Source organism: Nyctibius grandis, chromosome 19 (genome assembly GCF_013368605.1).
Source record: "Nyctibius grandis isolate bNycGra1 chromosome 19, bNycGra1.pri, whole genome shotgun sequence".
Taxonomy (NCBI): domain Eukaryota; kingdom Metazoa; phylum Chordata; class Aves; order Nyctibiiformes; family Nyctibiidae; genus Nyctibius; species Nyctibius grandis.
In genome coordinates, this window is record NC_090676.1 from 68492 (window position 1) to 95127 (window position 26636).

Sequence of the window (26636 nt, forward strand, 5' to 3'; positions counted from 1 at the left end):
CCTTCCCCACGTAACTCATTCACAGGCAGCCCCTGCTCCACACCTCCGTCACGGTGTTTGCATGCAGACCTCTTTTGGGGGTTCCCGATCCTAACGCTGCCAGGTACCAGCTCTCACCTGACACGCTCTTCCAAGTAGCCCTGAGGGTTCTCTATTGCCGCAGGCAGCGCAGCCTCTCCAGGGACTGCTCCGAAAGCCAGTGACTGACAGGGCACAGCGACCACCCGGCCACACTTTAGAAGTAGGCTGTGAGGCAATAATGGTGCACAAACAGCTCTGCCAGGCCTGAAGATTTAGATTTCTTGTCCAACTTATAAAATGTTTAAAGCAGAATTAATAAGGCCAAAATTCTGCACCACAGAGCTGTCAGGAGTTCAATATGGACATCTTTTGTCTGACTAGTGATAATATTTCAGAGAGTCTGATGCATCTAGACATAATCACAAGTTCTTACTGAAAAAAAACACAAGAAGCCATAACAAAAATTTAGATTCCTTTTTTAAAAAAAATTTAAGCTGCAGGTAATTAATTTGCCCTTTTGGTTGCCAGCAATCTTGATATGAATGTGGAAACAGAGAAGAAAAAAAAAGCAACAGACTAAAAACAGACACAATGTAGAACTGTAGAGGTAAGGAAAATAAGTGATCACCCCTTCTCCCCTTACACCCTGTACTCCTCAGTCAGAGTCCATTGAAAGTTCAGAACAGTGTGCAACCTCCTCTGGGGACAAACCAGCAGGGCGTGTTTCTACATCAGCTGTGACACAGGATGAGGAAGGAGAGAGCATGAGGGAGCTCCCAGAGTGGAGAAGAGAGCACGTGTAATTAGAGCGGGCAGGTGTCCTGGTTCGGACTAGGACAGACTTTTCAGGCAAGTTTCTTTTAAGTGACTGTACTTTCTTAAGTTGACCGCAGGCGCTTGTTGCTGTAGAAACTATGGTCCCTGTTGGGTCTCTTTGTTCCACAAAGAGAAGGACCGTTAAAGTGTCACACCTGCTGGGAGGGGCGGACAGGACAGGTGACCCAAACCTGACCAAGGGTGTCTTCCATCCCACCCACGTGACGCTCAGTTTAAAGCTGAGGGACCACGAGGGTCGCGCTCTCCTCCCCTATGGCCGACATCCTGGGAGGGCCCTGCCCACGCTCCTGCCGTCGCACCTGAACCCGGTTCCCGCTGCTGCCGCGTGTGCTCCAGGACTGCCCAGCGCTGCCCTGTGGCGTCAGCGGGGACGTGGTCGTCATCGGGGGGAGCTCAGTAGTGGTTTTGTATATAGTTCATTATTTACTATACTCTTTTTCACTATTTATTGTTTATTAAAACTGTTCTTTCCAACCTGTAAGTGTCTCTCCCTTTTCTCTTTTCCTTTTCCCCTCTGGGGAAGGAGAAGGTTAACAGAGCGCGTCTGTCGTTCGTTTAACAGCCTACCCAGCCTTAAACCGTGACAGCAGGGCTCACACCATAACAGCTCTGTAGCTTCCTCCAGGGCCCAACTCAAGATGCCATGCCCAAATAGCTACAGAGAAACTATGTACATGTATTATGAACACCAACCTATAAAGAAAAATTGTTAAAAGCAGAGGCAGCCGTTAAACACTCCTCCGCACTTAACAGAAATTCCTGATGCACAGATGACTGCGTAACAATGCCCTTTCACTGGGAGCATAGAATCAGAGAATCACAGAATGTCCTGAGTTGGAAGGGACCCACAAGGATCATCTAGTCCAACTCCTGTCCCAGCATAGGACAGCCCCAGAATTCACACCATGTGTCTGAGGGCATTGTCCAAATGCTTCTTGAATGCTGTCAGGCTTGGTGCCATGGCTGCTTCCCTGGGGAGCCGGTAAATGTATTGTTTCTTATATAAGAAATACATATTATAGGTAAAGATCTCAGGAACAGATAATGAGAATGTCACAACTCTGTACGCTTCCAAGAAAGAACGAATTATATGCAGCTATGTGAAAGATCTTCAGGCAGACCTGCCTTAAAAAAAAAAAAAAAAAAAAAAGGTGGTTTATATGATGCAAAGTCACGATGCTACTGGGTGACAGCAACACTAATATATTACAAATCTACTTAGATTGCTCCATGTCCCATAACATCCATGTTGTACAATATGTATATTTGTCTATACCTGCCCTCTGTACATACAGTCTCCAAAAACCTAAACTGACACAAACCAAACCATACAGAATTAAGTCTCTTCAGTCTACTTAAGGCTATTTCCTTCATTAGATCCAATTTGGGATGTTTCCTCTCTCAGTAGTTAAGACACCAAGATACTGTTTATCATCTTTCCTCAGCCATTCACCAGTTTTAAATAAGCATAATTAGAGTCAAGATTGTGCAGGTAAAGCAGTCATAAGTAGATGCTCACGTAGGACATAACCACAAAAACAGTAACTAGCAACCACAGGTCACACCCAGCTTGTATAAACTCCAGCTTATGTAGTGAAGTCAAGAGTCCTAAGCCTTTCGTTGCTCTTGCTGGTGGAAGAGGATTCAGAACGTTCTTGCACACTTTTGTATCCGTGACCTGAACTATGCACAAGTGTGGAAAAGAAGAAAGAAACCTTATGGCGGGTAAGTTAAAGAACAGCCTGATTGCTCCAGACATCACTCTTCCAATACAGATGAGTGACATTTGGTAAGAAAACAGAATAAATTACGTCTAGTTGTTCTCCTGGCAACTTTGCCCTTTTTAGGTTAAATGCATTTATGGGTTATGCTACTAGAATGGATTTCTTTTTTTTTTTTTTTAATCTCACGGGTCTTGAACATATTCTTTTTTCCTGTAGCACAGAAAATTTGAGTAAGAAAATATTTTTCTATCATATCCATTAACCACTCTATAGAATGCTTTTGCAGCCACCTAATCAACAATGTTGGCTAGTGATTTGGGCATCAAACTGCCACACAGAAGTCCCAGACACCTCTCTAATATCGAATTGGTGTCTGGCCTCAGATAGGTCACTTGATGGCCTCTGGACATGTTCACCTCCCTACAGAGTGGCTGCGTTAGCCTGCGTGCCGCTTTGTCGAAGTGCAATCCCAGTATCTATGTATTATATTGCACTTGCTCTCACTCTCATGCTGACCGGAAAGATCTCTAGCTAGAAAGATGTGTCATATAATACACACACACACAGAGTCTATCTACAATTTAGCCTAAGGATTTTTTCTGTTATAGTTTCAGCTTTCTGTCAGAAGCAACAAGAATCCTGTGTGTATAATGATCAGCATTTTCAGCAGTGATCACTGATTCTGCAGACTTCTGGTTATGAGCATGCTCCCAATGTCTATCCATTAGAGGATAAACACTTACCAAACAAATTTTTAGAAGTTTGTCCAATTGTACATTGGCAAGATTATTGAAAATATGTTTTTCCAACAGAGAGATACTGAAAGCAGGAAAAGAAATTATAAGATTTAAATTGAAACTGTGAAGATCAAAACAAGGAGACATTTGAAGTACACACGGGCAAAAGACTGGCTTTATTGTGCTCTTGCCCCATATATAAACCATCTTTTGCTGATCTCCTGCACATATTCACTAGAAACACCTGTGTAACCATGGACTTTGCAAGGCAAACCAAATTATTAATGTCGTAAATTCTTAGAGCTAACAAATGCTAGCCACTGCCTTCTTTACCTTTCCTACTTCTCCAGGTGTCTCCTCTTACTCTGTTGTACATCTTGCCTGTGACATTCCACTCAAAGTCTTAGCAGCACTGTTTAGGTCCTTAAACATCAGAGTCCCACTAGTATCAAACCCATGGCTCAGTTGCTATTAAATCCTGTATGTATGTGCTACATTTTTGTTTGCATACATGCAAAATGCTCTTAGTTACCTTCATCACTGCACAACTAATGACGTGCACGCTCCCTGCCCCGAAGACCTTGACATTTAACTTGCACAGTTCAGGATACACAATGGTAGGATATCCATGGGTAAAGTGTTGCAAGGCTAACTTCTTTTCAAACTCTGAGCCCAAATACCCTTCAGAAACACATTCTAATTCACTCTTAAATTAAAGGACTTGATGTTAGGAATGCTGCTTTCTCTAGGTCCTTCTCAATTAACTATATTTAAGTCAGGAAAACAAAGTGATGATGCAAGTGAGAAACTTTCTAGACATTTTACATCACATGAATCAAACATCACACTCCTATCAATGGGATTTTTTTTCCTCCAGGTGACACATCTGAGACAAGACCCTTCACTTAAATGAAAATAGTCAAACTCGCAGGCTCACAGGAAAGCAACTTGCTCCAGGCCCTTGCTGCAGCCTCAGAACTGCATACGCACATTCATGTTTCTTCCAAAAAGCTGAAAAATTAGTATAATTATGACTATATCAAGACTTCACAGAATGTAGTTCTTTGCTGCAAACACAGCAGAAAACTCAAATTCCACCCTCTCTATTTCTACTGTAGAACCCTATCTGTTCCCTCAGATATGAGCCTCATTCCAAGTGACACACCTTCGGGTGGTGCTAAACCAAGCCCTGTATCTTAGTTCAGTAAAATGATGGAAGTGTTGCTCACAGCACCATTAGTCTTCAAAGGGTTAACATGCTCTAGTCGTGGCAGAAAATTTTCTTCAAGTGAAATTCCTCTGGAATACCATACTGGGGAAGGGCACTTCTCAGACACATGCGTTCATAGAGGGATCTGTATTTTTTCTGCTTCGTTTCTGTTTGTTGGTTTGTTGTTGTTGTTTTTTAAATTGATCAAGGAACAAGAAAGGTTGAAAGCTTTTGTAATCTGTACTTCAGTGTCCCATTTTCAAGAGTGGGCAACCTATCGTGATACAACAGAGCAACCCATAGCACTGCCTCAAAATATGCCACTCCTAATCCTACCATCTGTCCTCTGCTGGTTATCTTTTTCCAAGAGTGTGAAACACCCCCCAGCTTCAAGCAAGGAGACTGTAAATTAACTGAGATACAAGATACAAGAGAAGATAATGTGCAAGTTCGACAATGAAGATACTAGCCTCCTATTCATCACCTGTCACACAGTGTTTCCAGGATCAGGCATGCATTTGCTCATGAGAGTTTTAATACTTCTTTCTGTACATCTGTAAAGCATTCTGGGAACTAGAGATCCCCACAGAAAAAAAGCAGTAACATGATGGAACAGAACAGTCTCTTCAAACTTTAAAAAAGTCTTATCTAAATACAATAGGTTTTTGATTTTTTTTTTTTTAAATCAAAGTTGAATTCTCTGAATGGGTGTTTTTTCTGTCTCTGAAAGATACCTGCAGAAAAGATATTTTAGCTGTTCCTCAAAGTTGTTGTTTGTTCTGCAGTTAATAATGACAGTGGATTTTTCTGTTTTCCTAGAGCATATAACTCCAGCTATATAGAAACATAACAAAATTACTACATTAGACAGCTGAAAAGATGTACAAGTTTCAAGGAACAATGTTTTTAACTAACTTGCCTTGTGTCTTTCTAGCCCTGAAAATAGCAAATATCAACTGGCAATCCAAACTGAACAAAGCTGCACACCACACCTCCGATTACAGCAGCACAGAAGTAATCTTGAGGAGAGGACAGGCCTTTAACATCACTCTGAACCTCCCAACAACAGTGCAATCTGGGGACAACTTCACCTTTATTGCAAGCACAGGTAATTTCCCCATGGCACTCACCTCACATCCCAGTCACTCCAGCTCCAAAACACTAGTGCCTTACAGCTCTGTGTGGTCCACTCCTGAATCATTAAGCTTTGTCCTTTATCATTCAGGATTCATTGTCCTTTTAGGCTCAGGAGCTCCCATTTTAAAGTTCAATCTGTACCTTAAGACAATAGACAGTTAAGGTAATAATTAATAGAAAGGTAGGGGTCATCCTCATTCCAAAACCAAGCCTGTATCTCTGCTCCTAAGGACTTACCTGGAACACTGCAAGTTATCTTCATTCTGCAGCTCTGCCTCTCACAGACCATCACCCCTATTTGTCTCCTCTCCTGACTCTCTACTTCACCTGTTTAAACTCTCCTTGATTAACTTCATGTGTTCCCTATTACTAGAACAGTCTACACGACCCCATTCGTAAGGCTCCTATCTGTATCTTCCCAAAAGGCTACTCCAAAAAAATTCTCCAGGCAGCTGCTAACTCTTAATGAAATGTGTATTAAAATGTGTGGCCCATCCTGCCTACGTGTTTTTGAACTGCCAGATTTTCAGGACAACAAGCTTGCCTCCTCACTTGTCTAGAATGATTGTGGGCATACTCACCTTTACTGGGTCTTGCACATAACACAGAGGGCTGCATAGTATAACTCTATGGATTGGAGCACAGCTAGTTTACATTGAATAAGCATTTGATCTGATAAGCCACACTCCTTCAATTAAAAAAAATATGGAATTGAGATAATCATTGACCCCAAGTCTGTCACCCACAGCTGTCATTCAGAATTGCTGTCCCTGTTCCCTCTGGCAGGACCGTCTCCAGCAGAATCACAGCAGACCAAGGCCATAATTAACCTCTCTGAGGAGGGTGCCAGCAGCTGGAGTGCAACCCAAGAGCCCAGCGAGCCTGGCTGCATGAACTTCACAATATTCAGCCCAGCCAATGCCGTCATTGGACGATACAAACTCAAACTCCAGATTGTTTCTGGGAACAAGGTCTCTTCAACACTCCTGGGGCAGTTTGTGCTACTCTTCAATCCCTGGTGTCCAAGTATGTTTTGATGTGTCATGTTGTCCAAATAACTCATTGTCTCAGTCAGGAAACATGGGTGTCACAGTAAAGCACACACTGGAGAGTCACAGCTACAGAAAGTTTTTTTTTTGCCCAACATCAAGGATCAAGTTTTTGCCCCTTCTTCAGTGCTGCAATGCATCAAAGATCCAGCCTCTTGCTTGTACAATAAGAAATCAGAGGCAGGAAATATTCCAAATATTTATTCTATATTTTTTTTCCCCTCTGATACTTGTGTTCAGTTGTAAATCAAGCAATATCTACCAGTAACACACACATACTGAGATTAGTGAAGGGACAGGAGCATAGTCAGTTCCCCTCAAAGGATCTTCATGCTTATTTTATTCACTCTCTAAATGATTACAGACGTGTAGCAGGGAGTCCTAAGCCTGAACACATGGGCAGCCTGACCTGTTCCCTAGAACTCCCCTTGAAGTGAGATTTTTAGTTACAGCAAAACAACTTTCCTTTCAGCCAGCATGTCTCATTCTGCTTCTAGATGATGATGTCTACATGGCTAATGAAAAGGAGCGACAGGAGTACATCCTGAATGACAGCGGAATCATATTTCAGGGACTGGAAAAATATATTCAGCCAGAAGCTTGGAACTACGGGCAGGTAAACAGCACCACCTATTCCGGAACACTGAAAATAAGAACAGCGGGTAGATAGGCTCCTGAGAAGAGAGAATCATTATCTCATCGTATGAGAGTTCAGTATTCCTCTCTCACTTATGATTTTCTTGCAGATATGTGTCTCACTTGTTATATTACAGCAGCATGAGGATCATTTCCCCTGTCTGGCATGTGCTAATACAGAAATAAAAGAAACAAAGCACAGTTTTAGTTTTCTTTTGCCTATTACACAAACTGGCGAAATTCTACTTGTTTCTTGACCCTTGTAAAGGGCAAAGGAAGTCACTCCAGTATTAACCTCTAGGTATCGCGAGGCTAGTACATCTAAATATTTACACAGTTCAGTAATGGGGCAGAAGACACTAAAAGGACATCCCAAATCTACTCAACTGAAACAACTTGAGTTGGAATTTCTGAAAATCAGTTTGGCCTTCTAAGCATAACTGCTACAAGTACAGTCATAACTACAGCCCATCTATAGTCCCAGAGACATCCTGCAACTTGTTGGGCCAGCCAAAACCATTCCTGACCGCTTCATGCCCTACAACTGCAGCAGCAGTTGCACAGCATTTCTGTTAATCCTCCCGATCACTGTGGCTACTTTTACACCAATAAATGAAACAAGGCCAGACCTGCTTTTGGTCTCAGAGGTCAAGTGGCATCCTTGCCTGACCACATCCACACAGCATAGCACTTTGGCATTTTCTGGGCCCAACACAGTGCCTCTGTGACCCTAAGCCACAATAATTATTTTTGTGAGTTTCTTTCAGTTCAGATCATCTGATACAAGGTGAAGGCAGCCCATCAGAGTGCAGATTTCATAAGAGAAGGCTATCTGTATGGGTATGACAGGATGTGGGAGGTTGCAAAGCCTGCTGAGCCAGACCTGGAGTGGTCTTGTCCATCCCACCAGGCCACATAATGGCTTCATGAATGCTCATAGCTATGGCCCCAAACCATGCCCATAAACATGCTGTCTTTAAAATGCCATGGAGAGTCAGTGCTTATGTTTTCTTCTTGGCCCTATTTTCTTTAACAGAACAGAAAATGCCTGTATTGCCGACATCATCCTACTGTGCTAGGAGAAGGAAAATAGGTGGGGAGTTTATCCTTGGGTTTATTTATGAATTTAGCTTTTAATATATTGCTTGTTTTGATTTCAGTTTGAAGAGGATATCCTTGATATCTCCCTGGCTATACTGGATCGAAGCCTGAATCACCGCCAAGATCCTGCTGTTGATGTGTCCAACCGAAACAACCCTATCTACGTGAGCAGGGTTATCAGTGCCATGGTAAAGTGATCAATTAGTTAGCTGTACAATGCACCTTCTAACAAAAAGCCCAATACTTTATGGTGAATGCCTCAATGTTTTATCGGAGTAGCTAACTTTTCTGCAAAAAATAGCTACGGAGGAGGTACAATGGAGATTTATTCTCAAGGAAAAATACCCCAAAAGTTTAATTTACCTTCTTCCCTAAAGTTTGCTCATAACCAAAGGAATGTTTCCAAGAGCTTTTGGGGAATACTGAATCTCAGATGTATTTTCCTAACAGATTTTCAGCCCATTAGATCTTTTCACTAATTTGGAAAGCCTGTGCCCATTCTGAAATAATTTTCTAAGTTTTTCAAACACAAAGAGAAGCATGAAATATTTTGAAAAACCACTGTTGGTATGGTTGCATTTAATGTGTGTATTTAGTATTTTTCACTTAAGGGGGATTCGTTCAGTGAGGCCTGTATGCATTTCCTTCAACAAACAGTTACAGTTTCTCAATACCCCCTCCCTCATTCTAACAAACATATAAATGCACAACTAGGCAACTGAAAAGTTTTCCAGTTATAAATAATACATGCCTTACCACATTCCTTATCTGAGATTCCTCCTTTATAGCTGTGATCCTTTTCACCCTTTTCTTTAAGCATTCACTTTAGGCAATTCCAACTTCAACATGAAGTAAATAACTCTACTTAGATGTAAAAAATTAGTAAAAGTATAAATACTGAAGAAAAAAAATCATTAAAAAAGAACTTACTGCTTTCTGTACAACCATACATGACACTTAAACAGGCCTCTAAAATGGATATGCACAAATATATGCAAGCACATCTAACAGGTTTGAGCAAGCTATACATACTATATGCACATTTGCAACAAATGCTCATTCAGAGAAAATACGTACTTCTTGAGGCTTCCATATAAATCACTCGAGAATGTGAACCAATACTGAATACACAGTGTAACAGTATAATGACATACAAGGAGGTGAAATTAATCAATGAAATAGAGAAAATGTAAATAGGCTGGCAGTCAGTACACTTGGGAAAATTTGTACTGAAAAGCAAGGCAGTTTTGAATCATCACACTCTACAATCTGATCTGGGTTTTATTCAATTGTTGCACTTGAGCAGACAAAATTCTATCTAAGATTCAAATACTATGTCCCACCACTCAGCCAATGAGAACAGTGGTACAAACAGGGTCATTGCTGCCTATTTCCCTCTCTCCCTTCTTCTGTACATATTTTAATTCTCTCATGAGAAGGACTCTTCCAGGTTAACAGCAATGATGAAAAAGGAGTACTGGAAGGGAAGTGGAATGGAGAGTACTGCTCAGGAACCAACCCCCTGCAGTGGAGTGGAAGTGTGACCATCCTTCGAAAGTGGTACAGGGGGAGATACAAACCCGTCCGGTATGGCCAGTGCTGGGTCTTTGCAGGAGTAATGTGCACAGGTATACACGAAGGGATGAAGAATGGTATCAGAAAGGAAGCTTACTAGAACTTCTGTAGTTTTAACTTTGTGACGTTATTGTTGAAGCTGTTTCACCTTTGACAGAGAGAGTGAAGAACCCATGCTCTCCATGCGTGAAGGGTTATTCTCTTCTAAACAGCCATAGGTTGTAATACTGCACCCCAGTTTTGTGAGTCATCAAACAAGATGCAAAGCTGTTTGCCAGGCTGGGCTGGTGAAAAGAGCAAAGTTTCCTGTTTCACAGCTAGGATCCAAAGAAAACCAGTGCTCTTTTAAGTCTGTCTCCTCACAATGCCAGTTTTCTACTGCTGTGTCTCACCTACTGGTGACACAGAAACAAATCACAATTCTGAGGACCTGTAAAGGGATTAGCACATTGGGAAAAGCATTTTATCCTAGCAGTTTCCATTCAGAGCTGCTCTAAGAGACAAGAGTCACTTCAGGGAAAATACAAAGCAAAAATAACGCAACCTAGAGGTATGTCTCAGAGAGGAAAAGGAAGAAGCAGCAGGTAACAGAAAAACAAACACAGGGAGAAAATGGGAGAGAGAACAGGATGAAGGATGAAAGATTAAAATAAATGGGAGAATCTAACTCTTCTAAAAAAGAACGTGGCACCCAAGAACGTCATGTGAGTGGAACTGACTTCAAAGCAATTGTGCACAATGACTGTGACTTGCATGATATCTGAGAGAGAAGTTTCTGAGGGTTTGTCTCCCCACTGAAAACACATACACTATACTGGTTTGTCAAGAAAACCAGAAAAATACTTCCTATATGTCTGTAAAATAGGTTTACAGCACTTTTATGGTATTCTATATTGCAGTTCTGAGATCCTTGGGAATACCTACTCGTGTCATTACAAACTTCAACTCTGCCCATGACAGGAATATAAATCTAAGTATTGATCAGTACATTGACATTTCTGGAAAGACCCTGCACTTGACTGAAGACAGTGTGTGGTAAATATAATTTTTTTCTTAATATCCCTTCCATTAAATTCTCCTCTAAAAGATCTAGAACCATGATCCTGAAAAACCACCCCAACCTCATGCTCCCAGTGATATAAAACCCCATACCAAAATATCTACAGAGCAGAGTGTTCGGAAATGCAGTATGTCATCGGTTTCATCATGCTGAAGAATTAAGAGAGGAGATACTTTGTACCATTGCTATTCAACGTATCATTTGAAAATATAACTGCTAATTTTGTCTCTGTTGTACGAAAGTTTAAATTTAAAAAAAAAAAGCTGAAGAGTGATTAACCTCTTGCCCAAAAACAATATCAGCTCGTCCCTTGGTTCCTAGAGCACAGCACTCTCAGAAGCCCATAAATTTTAGACCCAGCTCCTGTGCTACACACTGTTGATTGTCTCAGTCTTTCATGATTACCATTATACATCCCTTGCACAGTACTGAGAGCTTACTAAAGTAAAGGTAATATGTTTAATGCAGCTGAGAAAAATTCCACCCCATCTCTTATGAAGAACATGCTGCTTCTTCCACCTCAGAGAAGCTGCTAAAAATTATGCTTTTGACAAACAAGTGCACAGAAACTATCACACTGAACATGTGTGTTGTACTGCATGCATCAGTGTTTCAGTCACCAAGCACCCTGTACCATGTGGACTGAATGGGACATGGGTGACATGAAGTAGAAAGCAACTGTGAATTAAATACCAACACATAACAACGTGCTCAGGAGACCTCTGGCTGTACAGTATGTTGTTCTGGAATGTACAGAATTGAATACTTGACTCTGCAATGAATTATTTTCCTTTTAACATTATTTTTTTCATAACACCCCAACATTTCTCAGAGATCTTAACACAAAAAGCTGGCAAAGAAGAGGAAAGAGGTACTCAAGAAAGGAGTCAGCAACTGATCTCTCCACAGAGGAGTTTTCACTCACTCAACTAGGGTTATTTCTTGCATTGCACCAGAAATGTATCAAATCTTTCAATATAAAATTAATTGCATGAATCAGGGATTCCTTATTCTATTTCCCTTACAGGAATTTCCATGTCTGGAATGAAAGCTGGTTCACTAGAAGAGATCTTGGCTCTTTTTATGATGGATGGCAGGTTCTGGATGCAACACCCCAGGAAAGAAGCAAAGGTAACACTGTTGTAAATAAAAAAAGCTGTAGATATCGTTACTCCTAAAGATTACTACTGAAATTTCAGGATTACTCTCTTCTACCTACTCCCTGCAGATGTAGCGTTAATTTGGATGCACAAGAAAAGCAATACCCACATCAGTCTCGTAGGTTGCTTTTTGGTGAGCCTCTGGATTGCCTACCAGCATGCAAATTCTTACTTTTTTTGATCCTCTGCCTCCACAAAAGCCAGCACATCTTAAGTTCACCTATCTCACCCTTGCTTGTCTTAGCTCCTAACATCACACAGATTCATAAAATGACAAAATAGCTAAGGCTGGAAGGGACCTTTAGAGTTTGTTTACTCCAAACCCCTGCTCAGCACAGAGTCAATGAGAACAGTTTTCTCAGGACCATTTCCAGATGGATTTTGAGTATTTCATAGGACGGAAACTCCACAAGCTCTCTGGGCAAACTGTTGCAGAGTTTGACCACTCTCTGCAAGGATTTTTCTCATGTTTAAATGGAATTTTCTGTGTTTCAATTTCTGCCCACTGCCACTTGTCCTTTCACTGGGTATCGCTGAGAAGAGTCTGGGCACTGAGCTGGGCACAAGCAATCCAGGAGGTTCCTGGAACGCGTGCGTGGATGACAACTTCCTTCTCCAAGTGACAGAGGAGCCGATGAGGAGAGGTGCCATGCTGGACCTTGTTCTCACCAACAAGGAGGGGCTGGTGGGGGACGTGAAGCTCAAGGGCAGCCTTGGCTGCAGCGATGATGAAATGGTGGAGTTCAAGATCCACAGGGCAGCAAGGAGGGCGCGCAGCCAGCTCACCACTCTGGACTTCAGGAGAGCAGACTTTGGCCTCTTCAGGGACCTGCTTGGGAAAGTCCCTTGGGATAAAGCCCTGGGGGGAAGAGGGGCTGGAGACAGCTGGTTAGTATTCAAGGACCACCTCCTCCAGGCTCAGGAGCGATGCATCCTGACAAAGAGGAAGGCAGGCAAAAATGCCAGGAGGCCTGCATGGATGAACAAGGAGCTCCTGGACAAACTCAGGCATAAGAAGAAAGCCTACAGAGGGTGGAAGCAAGGGCAGGTAGCCTGGGAGGAATACAGGGAAATTGTCCGAGCAGCCAGGGACCAGTTAGGAAAGCTAAAGCCCTGATGGAATTAAATCTGGCCAGAGATGTGAAGGACAACAAGAAATGCTTCTATAGGTATGTCAGTGATAAAAGGAAGACTAGGGAAAATGTGGGCCCTCTCCGGAAGGAAACAGAAGACCTGGTTACCCGGGATATGGAGAGGGCTGAGGTACTCAACGACTTTTTTGCCTCAGTCTTCACCGTCAAATGCTCTAGCCTCACCACCCAAGTCGCAGAAGGCAGAGGCAGGGACTGGAAGGATGAAGAACTGTCCCCTGTAGGAGAAGATCAGGTTCAAGACCATCTAAGGAACCTGAAAGTGCACAAGTCCATGGGACCTGATGAGGTGCATCCACGAGTCCTGAGGGAACTGGCGGATGAAGTTGCTAAGCCGCTATCCATCATTTCTGAGAAGTCATGGCAGTCTGGTGAAGTTCCCACTGACTGGAAAAGGGGAAACAAAACCCCCAACTTCAAGAACGGAAAAAAGGAAGACACAGGGAACTACAGGCCAGTCAGTCTCACCTCTGTGACTGGCAAGATCATGGAGCAGATCCTCCTAGAAACTATACTGAGGCACACAGAAATCAAGGAGGTGATTGGTGACAGCCAACATAGCTTCACTAAGGGCAAATCATGCCTGACAAATTTGGTGGCCTTCTACGACGGGGTTACAGCGCTGGTGGATAGGGGAAGAGCAACTGATGTCATCCACCTGGACTTGTGCAAAGCATTTGACACTCCTGCACAACATCCTTGTCTCTAAATTGGAGAGACATGGACTTTGCAGATGGACCACTCGGCGGATAAAGAATTGGCTGGCTGGTCGCCCTCAAAGAGTTACGGTCAACGGCTCGATGTCCAAGTGGACACCAGTGATGAGTGGCGTTCCTCAGGGGTCGGTATTGGGACCAGTCCTGTTTAACATCTTTGTCGGCGACATGGGACAGTGGGATTGAGTGTGCCCTCAGCAAGTTTGCCGATGACACCAAGGTGTGTGGTGTGGTTGACACGCTGGAGGGAAGGGATGCCATCCAGAGGGACCTCAACAGGCTTGAGAGCTGGGCCTGTGTGAACTGCATGAAGGTCAACAAGGCCAAGTGCAAGGTCCTGCATGTGGGTTGGGGCAATCCCAAGCACAAATACAGGCTGGGCGGAGAATGGATTGAGAGCAGCCCTGAGGACAAGGACTTGGGGGTGATGGCTGATGAGAAGCTCAACACGAGCCGGCAATGTGCACTTGCAGCCCAGAAAGCCAACCATGTCCTGGGCTGCATCCCCAGCAGCGTGGCCAGCAGGTCGAGGGAGGGGATTCTGCCCCTCTGCTCCGCTCTCGTGAGACCCCCCCTGCAGTGCTGCGTCCAGCTCTGGGGCCCCAACAGAAGAAGGACATGGAGCTGTTGGAACGAGTCCAGAGGAGGGCCACGAAGATGATCAGAGGGCTGAAGAACCTCTCCTATGAAGAGAGTTGGGGCTCTTCAGCCTGGAGAAGAGAAGGCTCCAGGGAGACCTTCTAGCAGCCTTCCAGTACCTGAAGGGGGCCCACAGGAAAGCGGGAGAGGGGCTTTTTACAAGGGCAAGTAGTGACAGGACGAGGGGGAATGGTTTTAAACGGAAAGAGGGGAGATTTAGATTAGATATTAGGAAGAAAATCTTTAGTGTGAGGGTGGTGAGACCCTGGCCCAGGTTGCCCAGAGCAGCTGTGGCTGCCCCCTCCCTGGCAGTGTTCAAGGCCAGGTTGGATGGGGCTTAGAGCAACCTGGTCTAGAGAAAAGGTGTCCCTGCCTGTGGCAGGGGGGTTGGAACTAGATGGTCTTTAAGGTCCCTTCCAACCCAAACCATTCTATGATTCTGTGATTCTATGACTTCACACAGCACACATTATAAGAAGTGTTAGCTCTCCCCACACCTTATTAGCCTTACGACCTCCTCTGTGTTCCTACCTTTTGATAGAAAATGCACGTGGAATCTCTGGACATGCTGTTACCATAATGTACAGATGTAGAAACAAGGCACTTTATCCAAACATGTCTTTGGAGTTACTACCTCTCCCTCTTGCTGTCAGCATGAGGATTTGTGTTCTTTTCCAATAGGCAGTCATTTAACTTCTCCCCCTCTCTAATATAGGCATATATCAGTGTGGTCCTGCCTCCACCAGAGCCATTAAGGAAGGGGATGTGAACCTGGATTATGACAGCTCATTTGTGTTTGCAGCAGTGAATGCTGACTGTGTCACTTGGATTCATCATAACAACAAAAGAAAAGAGAGAATTTTTTCTGATACAAGGAAGATTGGAAAATTTATCAGCACCAAAGCAGTGGGCACCAACTCCCGTGTGGATGTCACTGCTAATTACAAATATCCAGAAGGTAAATTCTTTATTACAGTTGTCTTGCCACTGATGGTCAGAAGTGAAAAGAATTTAGGCTTGCGTTGGATTGAGCACTGACTTAATTTCTTTACTTCTTCTGAAGCAAAGTAATTGTGAATTTACTTTGAAAATTTGGGGCTCATTGTCAGCTGACAGTGATTCAATATGGCCTTCGTGGCCCTTGATGAAATACTAAGGTATTCAATACAAAGTCAAAGCTACTTCTGTAAAACATTCTGTCCCAGCTATTCTGATCAGCTGGTCAGAGTATTTCTGTTATGACATGCAGCAGTAGCCATTCTGCAGAGTTGCTTGGGGACAGTTTCTGCAAAAGGATTTTTTCACCTCTCTTAATTTCAGAGGAGATGGCTATTGCCCCAGCTTATGCAGAACTGAGCTCTCCCAGAAATTACCCTTTTCCTGCTCACAGCTTCTAAGAAGTGCCCATGAACAGCCAGCTAAAGCTGACAGGCAGCTTTTACTTTCCAGCCTTCATGGCCATGTATATTTACCTGCTTTTGTGTCAAAATTAGCATTTGGGTTAGACCTCACCTTCTCCTCTTGCCCTCCTTAGCATTCCTAAACTGTATTTACTGAGAGCAATTATGGCTCCATTGCACTATATCCAGCACGCATGAGATCTCTGACCATGTTATCTTTCAAAGCAGGATCCTTGAAAGAAAGGCAGGTGTATAAAAAAGCACTGAAGCTGCTTGGTGTGAGAAGCACCGGAAAAAGAACCAAAAATGCAAGACCTAGAAGACGATCTTCAGTAGCATGGAGACAAAATATGACACAGCGTGCCCAAAAACCCAGTTTCTCAGGGAAGCTGATACTTGATGCATCTCCTGTAATTGGCCAGGATATCCTCCTTACCTTGGCACTCAGGAATTTGATCTCAGATTTCAAGACCATAAAGGTTAAACTGAGGGCTTCAGCCATTCTCTACACAAGAAAACCAAAGGCAGAGATTCTGCAGTTGTCTAGGACTGTTAAACTTGGATCTGAAGAAGGTAATTTTAATTTTATTACAGCTTAAGACAAGACATAGCTTTGGTTTGTGGCCAAATCACATAGAAATAATGAATGGCTCAAGAAGTGCATGACCTGCAAACGGTTGGAGGTTAAGGCTGTTCAGGGGAAAAGAAACATATATATTTGCCCTGTCTTAAGTATTTGCTTTTGAGCTTTGTCAGAAAGGATACTGAGCTGGGTGACCTTTTGTCTGACCCAGCACAGCCACTACTAGTTCTACATTATGACCTTTTTCGCTAAGAGAGAACAACTAAGAGACGTACACTGCAGACTACTCAGCTACCAGCTCCCCATAAGCAAAGTATAAAGACAGATTAAAAGCTGAAACAAGCCTACGTCTTCTGCAGCAGTGGGACAGTAACTACAGACTGCAGTAAGGGCTATACTACTTGCAGATAGTGGCCTTTGCCCTGCTTTTATAGGGACAGTGCTGAAAAATGAGACATGTAGCACAGATGAATATTAACTACCCTCTCAAGCTAATACACAACACATTATAACTCCTTCCACCGTTCCAGCAGTAGATGAACATTTTTTCTCAATGTACTGAGATCCACTGCCTTCCTCGCTGGCACACAGGCTCTGACTGTGCACCCTCTTTAAGGCAGAGGCCGAACAGCTGCATCAGCAAGGGCATTTAAACCAACCTATCCTTTCACTTCTGCCGCCTTTGCACAGAAGGAGCATTAAATGCCCAGCTTCACATAAATGAAAAAAACACCAGCAGAGGTTGCCACATATATTCATCCTCAGAACTGTCCAGCTACTGAACTGTACCTGATCATTTAGTGTTTGATGTGAATGCAAGTAGAAGTCGCCTATAAGCATCATTCCTGTCTATTGGCTGGTAACACCCACAAAGGAGAGCACCAGAGTGACAGCATCCTTGTTCCTTAAAATACAGATATATTACAGATACCTGGTATTTAGACACAGAAAAAAGAAGAGGGGAAAATTCTGTTACTATTTCCATTTCAGTGAAAGAGATTTCATTCAAGATCACCTATTCCCAGTACAAAAACTCTCTGATGGATGACAGGAAGATCCTAGTGACTGCTGTGTGTGAAACCAAACAGGGAGCCTCGCTTCTAGTGGAGAAGGATATTGTCCTTCAGGATCCTTTTCTTACCATCGAGGTAAAAGCTAGTCCCCTTTGTGTCCCTAGAGAGACGTGTTGAGAAGAAGCGACTAGAATCCTTACTCCATTTACTCCTCATGGGAAGGCACGTGGGAAGTGAAATCATGCCTGAGGGGGATTTGATCTTATTGCTCTAGTAACAGGCCATATGATGCAAGTGAAATGAAGTACACTAAGGAAAAGCAAACATTTCCAAGGCATAGCTGTGCTACAGTATTCGTGCCAGTGCTTGTTGACATGGCACTGATAAAGTTCCCACTGTTATGAGGGTTACAAGGTAAGATTATCTCTAGAGAGACGGACAGACATCCGTCCATATCTAGTCCATATCTAAGCCTCCACTTTTGTCAGAGAAGTCTGATCATTCTCTTCCAGTTTATTTAGGAAGCCTGATTTTTACCAAAGACATCTTCACTGACTAGCTGATAATGCCTGGGGCTGTGAGGCTCGTTATTACTAATACTCGAGGAAGTTCTTTCACCTTATCACGAAAAGTGGCACTTTTGACTTTTTACAAGGGCATGTAGTGACAGGACGAGGAGGAATGGTTTTAAACGGAAAGAGGGGAGATTTGGATTAGATATTAGGAAGAAATTCTTTACTGTGAGTGTAGTGAGACACTGGCCCAGGTTGCCTAGAGAAGCTGTGGATGCCCCCTCCCTGGCAGTGTTTAAGGCCAGATTGGATGGGGCTTGGAGCAACCTGGTCTAGAGGAAGATGTCCCTGCCTGTGGCAGGGGGGTTGGAACTAGATGATCTTTAAGGTCCCTTCCAACCCAAACCATTCTATGATTCACATTCTGTAATATATTCCCAAATGATAAATAATTAGAACTGGAAGCATTTTGTTCCACTTAAGACTGACTTCTGACAAATGCTATACAATGGGTAAAAAGCAATCCTTAGTCTACAGGAAAGACCTGCCCAGGGACAGTCCTAGGTTTGCATGGCCTGTCACATCCACATAAACTATCTTAACTTGTTTTGGACAGTTCAGCACATTCACATGCTGTATCAGACATGGGTCAAATCCTATCTGCCTACTGTACTGTAAACAACGTAGAGGGAGCACGATAATTCGCAGTCTTTCAGAGCCTCCAGACTAGATTAGCTATCCCAAACCACTTCGACAGTAGCATACAGGAAAAGCAAGGTTATACATAGGAATAAAAAGTTTGGATTTTTGTAGGTCCGGCGATTTCTGAACATCAAGTTCTAGTGAGACTTTGTAAAAAGCCTTCTGTGCTGTATCATGCAAATAACAGAATTAGCTTACAAAGGGCAGGCACCTGAATTAAATTACTTCAATTCAGTGACTAAGTTTCAAGAAGGGTTTATGTTTCTGTTGATTGAAACTTCTGTATAAACATATAGTCAATAATAGAGAAATGCAATTGGGGTGCTAGGCTTCTCCATTATGTTAATTAATATTACATTATCTGCAAAGATATGCCAATTCCACTTCAGCTCAGTCAAAATAAGATAATGAATATGTTTATTTGCGACTTGGCATTTTATTTTTTTTTTTTGCCTGAGATGCCACAATTCACCTCTGTCTCACACCTCCAATGTTTTCTAATCCCAAACCTTTCATTTAGCCCAACTAAAGATAATTTGACTTAAGCTGCCCACAGCAGTTAGCCACATATGCCACGTTAATACTTGCATTCTCACTCTGTTCTCACTCTGGTAAGTATCATATACTGTGTTATATATAACACCATACACCGACCTAGTTAGACAGTTAGGACTAAATTGTAGATTCTACAGTACTTTGTTCTTTCTCAGCCACGATGGATAGCTGGTTCAAGCCTGAACTCTGATGCCCAAAAATATGTACATGTATTAATTCCTGGCTCCTTCCTGTCCAGGAGATCCTAAGAGGGTAAGTGGTTTGCAATGGGAATGAAAAGAAAAAAAAAAACCATGAGAAATAAGCGAGACTAATGCCCTGGCTGAGCAGAATGTTTTCTCTCTGTAGGTCCTTGGTCCAACAGTGGTACACAAGCCTGTTAATGTGCAGGTCACGTTTACCAACCCACTGTCTGAAGTGGTGACAGACTGTGTGCTGAGAGCCGAAGGTAGCGGCCTGCTCAAAGAGCAACTCAGTATCAAGTACGTAAATGCTATATGGCTCATAACTCATTCACTTTGGTGGGAAATCTAGAATAAAAGTGGGTTTTTTAAGAAGATTCTGTCAACCTCATGACTTTGTTTGCACCAACCTTGGACAAAATACCATGATGTCACTACTCTCCATGTACTAGTTGGAGTTTTTCACATGTCCTTTGCCAACCTTTGAATTACAGAATGCTCAGGTAGTGGAGAGATGGCCTGCTTTTAATGACAGCATGTAACTCACAGTGCTGTAGTTAGTGACTGAATTATATAAAGGACAAGTATTTTTAAACTTTCTTCTTTTTGTGGTTTGCAAAAGGAAAAACAAACAATCCTTGAAGGATAAGAGAGAAACTGACGATATCTTTTTTTCCTTCAGATATTAAATTACTAAAGAGCCAGGACATATACTGTAATGAAATATCTTAAAAATGTGTCCACTGATATCATACCAATAAGAAGTTGTTCTCCCATCTCCTCCATGATTATTATTTTAAAAACATTTTTTAAAGTCTCCAAAATATTTATGCTGGGGGAGTTAGCACCAAGAAACTCTGAGAGGAAAACAAAAAAAAAGATAGCAAAAGATGGATAATGATGTGAATCACTAAGGCTTCATTTACATTGAATACAAAATTCAGGTCTAGATCCCGATCTTGAGCCTTAACTTGCCTTACCAGCATTGGTATTGCTCAGCTTCAGTGCTTCCTTGGAGCAGAGAGGCTCTTTTCCCCCACTCTCTCTGTTTCCTGGTGCCACTATCAGTCTCCTTGTACTAGACAGCCAAGAGTCATTTCTAACTCTGGACATAAAATCAACAGGTAATTATATGTACCACACCAAAATACAGCATGAGCGTATCTAGAGTACTATAAATGCTGCAAGTGTTGAGGGTAATACATACAGCTGGATTTGAGCTCTTCTAAAGATAACCTTTCTGATCATTCCTTGGGCGCTCAGTACATTTTGCCCTCATGATAGAACCTCTAATTCTCTATCACAGGTAGAGAACTGCAAATATTCCACCACATCCATTACAGCTTATCAGTTCTTCAAGGATAGTGTTGTAGGGGCTATGTCCACCTCTACTAGGAGCATACAAACACAGCAGCCCCTTACTCTGGCTCTTCCTTGCCATACGGTCTTAGATTTGGGGACTCTGAAGAATATATAGCAAGAATTTTTCAGCTGCTTGAACTTACAAATGTATTCGCTCTTTTAGCGTGGCAAGAATGGCCCCCATGGAGAGCTCAACAGTCCAGTTTGAAATAATTCCCTACAAGAGTGGCACCAGGCAGCTTCAGGTGGACTTGGTTTGCATCCATTTTTCAGACATTAAGGGATTTGTGATGCTTGATGTGGCTCCTGCTCAGTGATATTACCTGTACATCAGTTCAGTGCTGTCTCTGTTTATGAGACCGGTGCAGTGCTCATACATTATTGTGACTGGGAGCACAGAAATGCAGATTACTCAGACACAGTAAAGTGATGTAACATGAATGGAAATTAATAAAAAGGTACTATACACTATGCTGTAAAGACAGTGTCATCTTTACAATGCTCTCTGGCTTTGTATTCTCATCCCCTATTACTCTGAACCTGTTCTAGGACTAGTAGGCAGTAGTAGTGATCACAAGCCATAACCAACACAGGCAATCAGTCAGTGCATTGGTCCTAATTATTTTGGCATTACGCATTTTGATAAAATTGGAGTGGGGGCTGGGGGAAAGGTTGGGTGTTTCTACTTTGCTCCAGGTCAGAAACTTCTCACTGTATTACTGGGAGAATTGGCCAAACTTGTCTACGAGACCACTTGAGAAGAAGAAGCCTATGACATGTATTTTTGTTTTGTACTCGCACAACCTTCAAGGTTGTTACTTGCACATGCCTGCTGCCACACACTTCACCCAGCCCTTTATCTGTATCTTACAAAACCATTGTATGTACCCTCCTAACTTATGTCAGAGGAAGTTCCACCTGTTTCCTTTCATGCAGGTATCATCAAGCAGACAGGAAAAAAAGACTGATTTTTCTGTTTGCAAAGGCAGATACTTTGCAATACTTCCAGAAGTGCTCAGAAAGCACAGGATGGGAAGAAAAGGCTCAGGACAACATAATCAGAAGGATGTATGAAAATTCACAATTAACAGTCACACATCCTCATTCCTTAAAGCTGCTTAAAGTAGATCATCACCATCCACAAGGAAGGCATTATGCCACCATATCTAAATCCCAGCACTGTGTCCATTTATTCCTTGCAGAGTAAACAAGCCAAAATAGCAAAGATCTGAATGTTCCTAAGAGACAATTTGACCTTTTCCTCCTGACAACACCTAGTACTGTCCAGCAAAGCAGTCCCAACTTCCTCCAGAAAGAATGTTTCACAGACACAAACTGACTCTGTGACACGGATTAAACTAAGGTCTCATTTAAATTTCTTTGATTTAAAGGCAACAAAATATTCAAAACACGTAAACTCCTATTTTATTACATCAATTACAATATTTTGCCACTGACACATATACTTACAAGGGATGCAGAAGCTTGTCAAAACTAGTCAACCCAGAAAGACTGGAATGAAGATTGGAAAGGACACACACACACACACGCACACGCGCACACGCGCACACGCGCACACGCACACACGCACACACGCACACAGGAATTCACATTTCTCCAGGCAAAGGAGAGGGGAACAGGTAGCTTTGCACCTATTAATTAAGTCTTGCAGGATCGTGGAAAGTCAGGGTATAAAATCCTCCATTAGCCTCAGAAAAGGCCTTGAGGTAGTGATGGTATTTCACAAAATCTCATTAAATCTTGCAAGAATGCAGACTGTCATTACATTTAACACGCAGTACAGCCAAGCCATTCAAATTCCTTCAGTATTTCTTTTTAAATACAATCCAGGAAATTATTTCAGACAGTGTTTGTCACAGGAGCTTGGAATGACCTCATCCTAATTAACTATTTGTAAAGGAAGCCTGCTGTTGAAAGGAAAATCAGCCCTAAAGCTTGTGCCAAGTTCCAAGCTTTGCAATGCTTGGGGTTGCTGGGTTTTCAGGGCGTCAGCATTATTAGCTGCCCTCAGCAACTACACCCAGTTCAGGTTCAGTGTTAAAATGCAGATCTGGCCAGTGCCACGTACAAGAAATACACGTTCTTCCTGCATCAGACGTAAGACAACTGTTCAATTAACTAATGATTATTACAGAGAAAAATGTGTAAGTGCTCAAGGAAGGATTTAAATAGCTTTTGCCAAACCTACAATCTTTACACATCCCTTAGTCAGAAGTCAATGAAAGCTGATGGAGTAAAATATGGCTAATTATCAGTATTTTTCTTTATAAATATGCAGTTTAAATCTGAGCATGCCCAAGAGGCTGACCCAGCCCCCATTCCATTCTGATCACTCAAAAAACATCAAGTGAGCACTAGCTGATACGACACATTCATACTCTGAATAGGTCTTGAAAGACATTAAAATCAGTCTCCAAGACGGTGAATGTTTCTCCCCACCATTCTGTTCTGATCTAAGTTTCTAGAGCCTTGATTCAGGCAGCCACTCAAATTACTATCCTTCTACAGATTAAAAAGAAAAACAAAGAAAACAGAAATAGCCAAAGTTGGTAGTTTCTAATCATGAGGTTCTGTCACCAAAGCTGCACTGCTTTACCACCTGGTATCTATCGCCCTTGTGTACTGAACGTGGAGGGTACTGCTCAGTATAAAAGACAAAAGGCTTTTTGTGTAAGCATTCCTTCTTGCTCTAAAGAAACAAGAAGTTCCACCAAAGAGGAAAATTCACATCAAATTCATGGATGTGCCACATCAGAGCTGGAAATGTAGACGCAATAAAAGGGAAACTTAGATGTATGTATTTTTTGATCACTACATTCAGAAAGAGACCCAGTTATTAAAGATGCTCACATAACATTTTAAGATTCTATTTTTATAGGTAATAAAGATTATAAAGATTTTTACGGATTTATGTTTGGACCTGTAAAACAACAAGAATCCTCAAGCACTATAAAGATAACACAGTAATATCCAGGCAGGATGGATACTTTCAAGGATCCTATGGATCACTTTTTCTTTAGATTTGTACGAGCACGCCAAGGATGTAGTGCATACAGCACAGTGACAACACTTGCCTAGACCTGGATGAAGTTTTTCAGAAGCAGCAATGAAAGAAATGAGTGCAAAAAGGGTACAAAATGCTCATGATGTAAAGCCATTTAAATTACTGAGGACTAAAAAACTATGAGAAACTTCAGAGGGTCCCAAACAAGGCAAAATAGATGATAACATAACAATCAGTGACATTCAGCTTAGTAAATGCACAGTGGGAAAGCAATTTTTAGTGAGCCATCATGCAAAGTGTTACATCAGCCATATCAAGTACAGAAGGAGACCTCAGCATAAAGAGACAGTTCAACTGAGGCTACAGCACCTTGACCAAGAGATGGTACTATGTGTATACACAGCCATTACAAGGCAGTGGTGCTGGGATAAATACCCGCTTGTATCTAAACCTCTCTCTAATTTAGATGTTCATAAGCACGTACACTGCAAAGGTGGATTTAGAAACACTAATCATGCAAAGGAAGTCAGATGTTTGAGCATGATCAATTGGCTTACAATTTGCATACACTTAAAGAGCACGAATCAGTCATCATATACAGCATTTAGCTCTTTATATAAAAAAAAGTTCAAGAGACATACTAAAATCACACATAATTAACACTGAAAAATGTATGTTGACAATAAACTCACAGAATTTTCTGGAAGATCTCCCCAGTGTGCTTACATTTAGTCTTTCCCAATTTCTGCAAATCTGGTGACCTCCATGCTTCCTAATAAAAGTCAACGCAGTCAAAGCAAACACAAGGCAGCACTGTGCCCTTGCTGCAAAGAAGGCGAATGAAATCCTGGTGTGCATTAGGTAAAGTATTGCCAGCAGGTCGAGGAAGGTGATCCTTCCCCTTTATTGAGCACTGGTGAGGCCACACCTGGAGTGCTGTGCCCAGTGCTGGGCTCATCAGTACAAGGGAGACATGGACATACTGGAGAGAGTCCAGCAAAGGGCCATGAAGATTATGAAGGGACTGGAGCACCTCACATATGAGGACAGGCTGACAGAACTGGGACTGCTCAGCCTGGAGAAGAGAAGGCTCAGGGAGGGAACTTGTCAATCTATATAAATACCTGAAGGGAGAGTGAAAAGAGGACAAAGCCAGGCTCTTTTCAGTGATGCCCAGTGACGAGACCAGAGGCAATGGGAACAACGTGAAATACAGGAGGTTCCCTGTGAACACCAGGAAACACTTTTTCACTGTGAGGGTGACTGAGCACTGGCACAGTTGCCCAGAGAGGTTGTGTAGTCTCCATCCTTGGAGATATTCAAAAGCTGCCTGGACATGCTCCTAGGCAACCAGCTCTAGGTGGCCCTGCTTGAGTAGGGGGTTGGGACCGGATGACCTCCAGAGGTTCCTTCCAACCTCAGCCATTCTGCAATTCTGTGAAAGTGAATCTATACAATTAAGGCTATGCTGTAAATGACTAAAACTAATGGAGTTTGTATTTAGCTTAAATGATGCATATAAGCAAGCAACTGTAAAGTTTACTATGCAAGTACTAAGAAAAACACCGAGCTCACTAGACCATATTGTGCTGCAGCTATCTAGTAAAAATCCAAATCTCATTCTGGAATGGCTACAACTACCTCTGAATGCATCACTGCTTATATAAGATATGGGTCCCTTTTTCCTATTGTATATGCACCTGCACTGATCTCTACTTGCTATTTTATGGCCTAGTCATTCAATATCTTCAGACTCCTCTACAACTTTTCCAAAGCTTCCTCCCTCATCTTTACTACTCTGAATAACTGAGCAAGCTTTGCTACCTCATGTCTTTTTATCGGCTTCTCAAATTACTCATGAATTTGTGAAGATCATAGATTTTTGCAAAACTACCAGTGACTCACTCCACAGTGAAAACTGTTTATTTCTGCTGTCTTATTTCATGTCTTTTGACCAATTATTTATCAATGCAGTGACCTTCCTTTTATATTAAGAATGTATTTAGTCCAAGTCTCCAGTGTGATATTTTTAAATAATCTGCATTATGCTACAGAAATTCTACTTTTTTTAGTTGTTGCTTTTAACAAATTTCCTCATTTTGAGATGGTTTCACTTTTTTGCATTAGGCATAAGTGCAATGGATGTATTGACTTTTTTTTTTTTTTCACTCCTTGAAGGGTTTAGGATTTAAGTAGCTTAGAGTCAATGCTGGAGAGTAGCTCTTCAACACATTTGAAGTGCACTCTGTGCATTGTTTAGAGCCAAGTTAAGATTTGCATTTCCTGTTCTGGGGCCCGTAGTGCCCAGCTCTTCGAAGAAATTGTCACTGCCTGTCTTTAAAGGCTTCACATCCCGCTCTGGAATTTAACCTCATCTGTAGGTATGAAAAGTCACCCCTTTCTGTGGGTCTCTTTAGTGTGGTCAGAGAGATAAGAGTCCAACTTCTGCACAGCAGGCCTGCAAGATAAGCTGAAGGAGAGGTGGCAACATCACGTCCCACCCTGTATAAAGAAATTGAGCAAACAACTTTGCAAGTGGATAATTTTTA

At 42.3% G+C, this 26636-nt stretch overlaps 1 protein-coding gene across 1 annotated transcript; it reads left to right on the forward strand.

The window, feature by feature from the left end:
- The first annotated feature begins 5408 nt into the window (after positions 1–5408).
- LOC137672315 (protein-glutamine gamma-glutamyltransferase 6-like) lies at positions 5409–21533 on the forward strand. The gene is made up of 12 exons (XM_068416462.1): positions 5409–5637; positions 6453–6692; positions 7213–7331; positions 8512–8640; positions 9903–10080; positions 10927–11062; positions 12115–12218; positions 15469–15711; positions 16382–16726; positions 17727–17884; positions 19867–20000; positions 21226–21533. Exons 1-12 carry the CDS (start codon positions 5409–5411, stop codon positions 21377–21379), a joined length of 2169 nt encoding a protein of 722 aa, XP_068272563.1. The 3' UTR covers positions 21380–21533.
- Positions 21534–26636: the final 5103 nt, after the last annotated feature.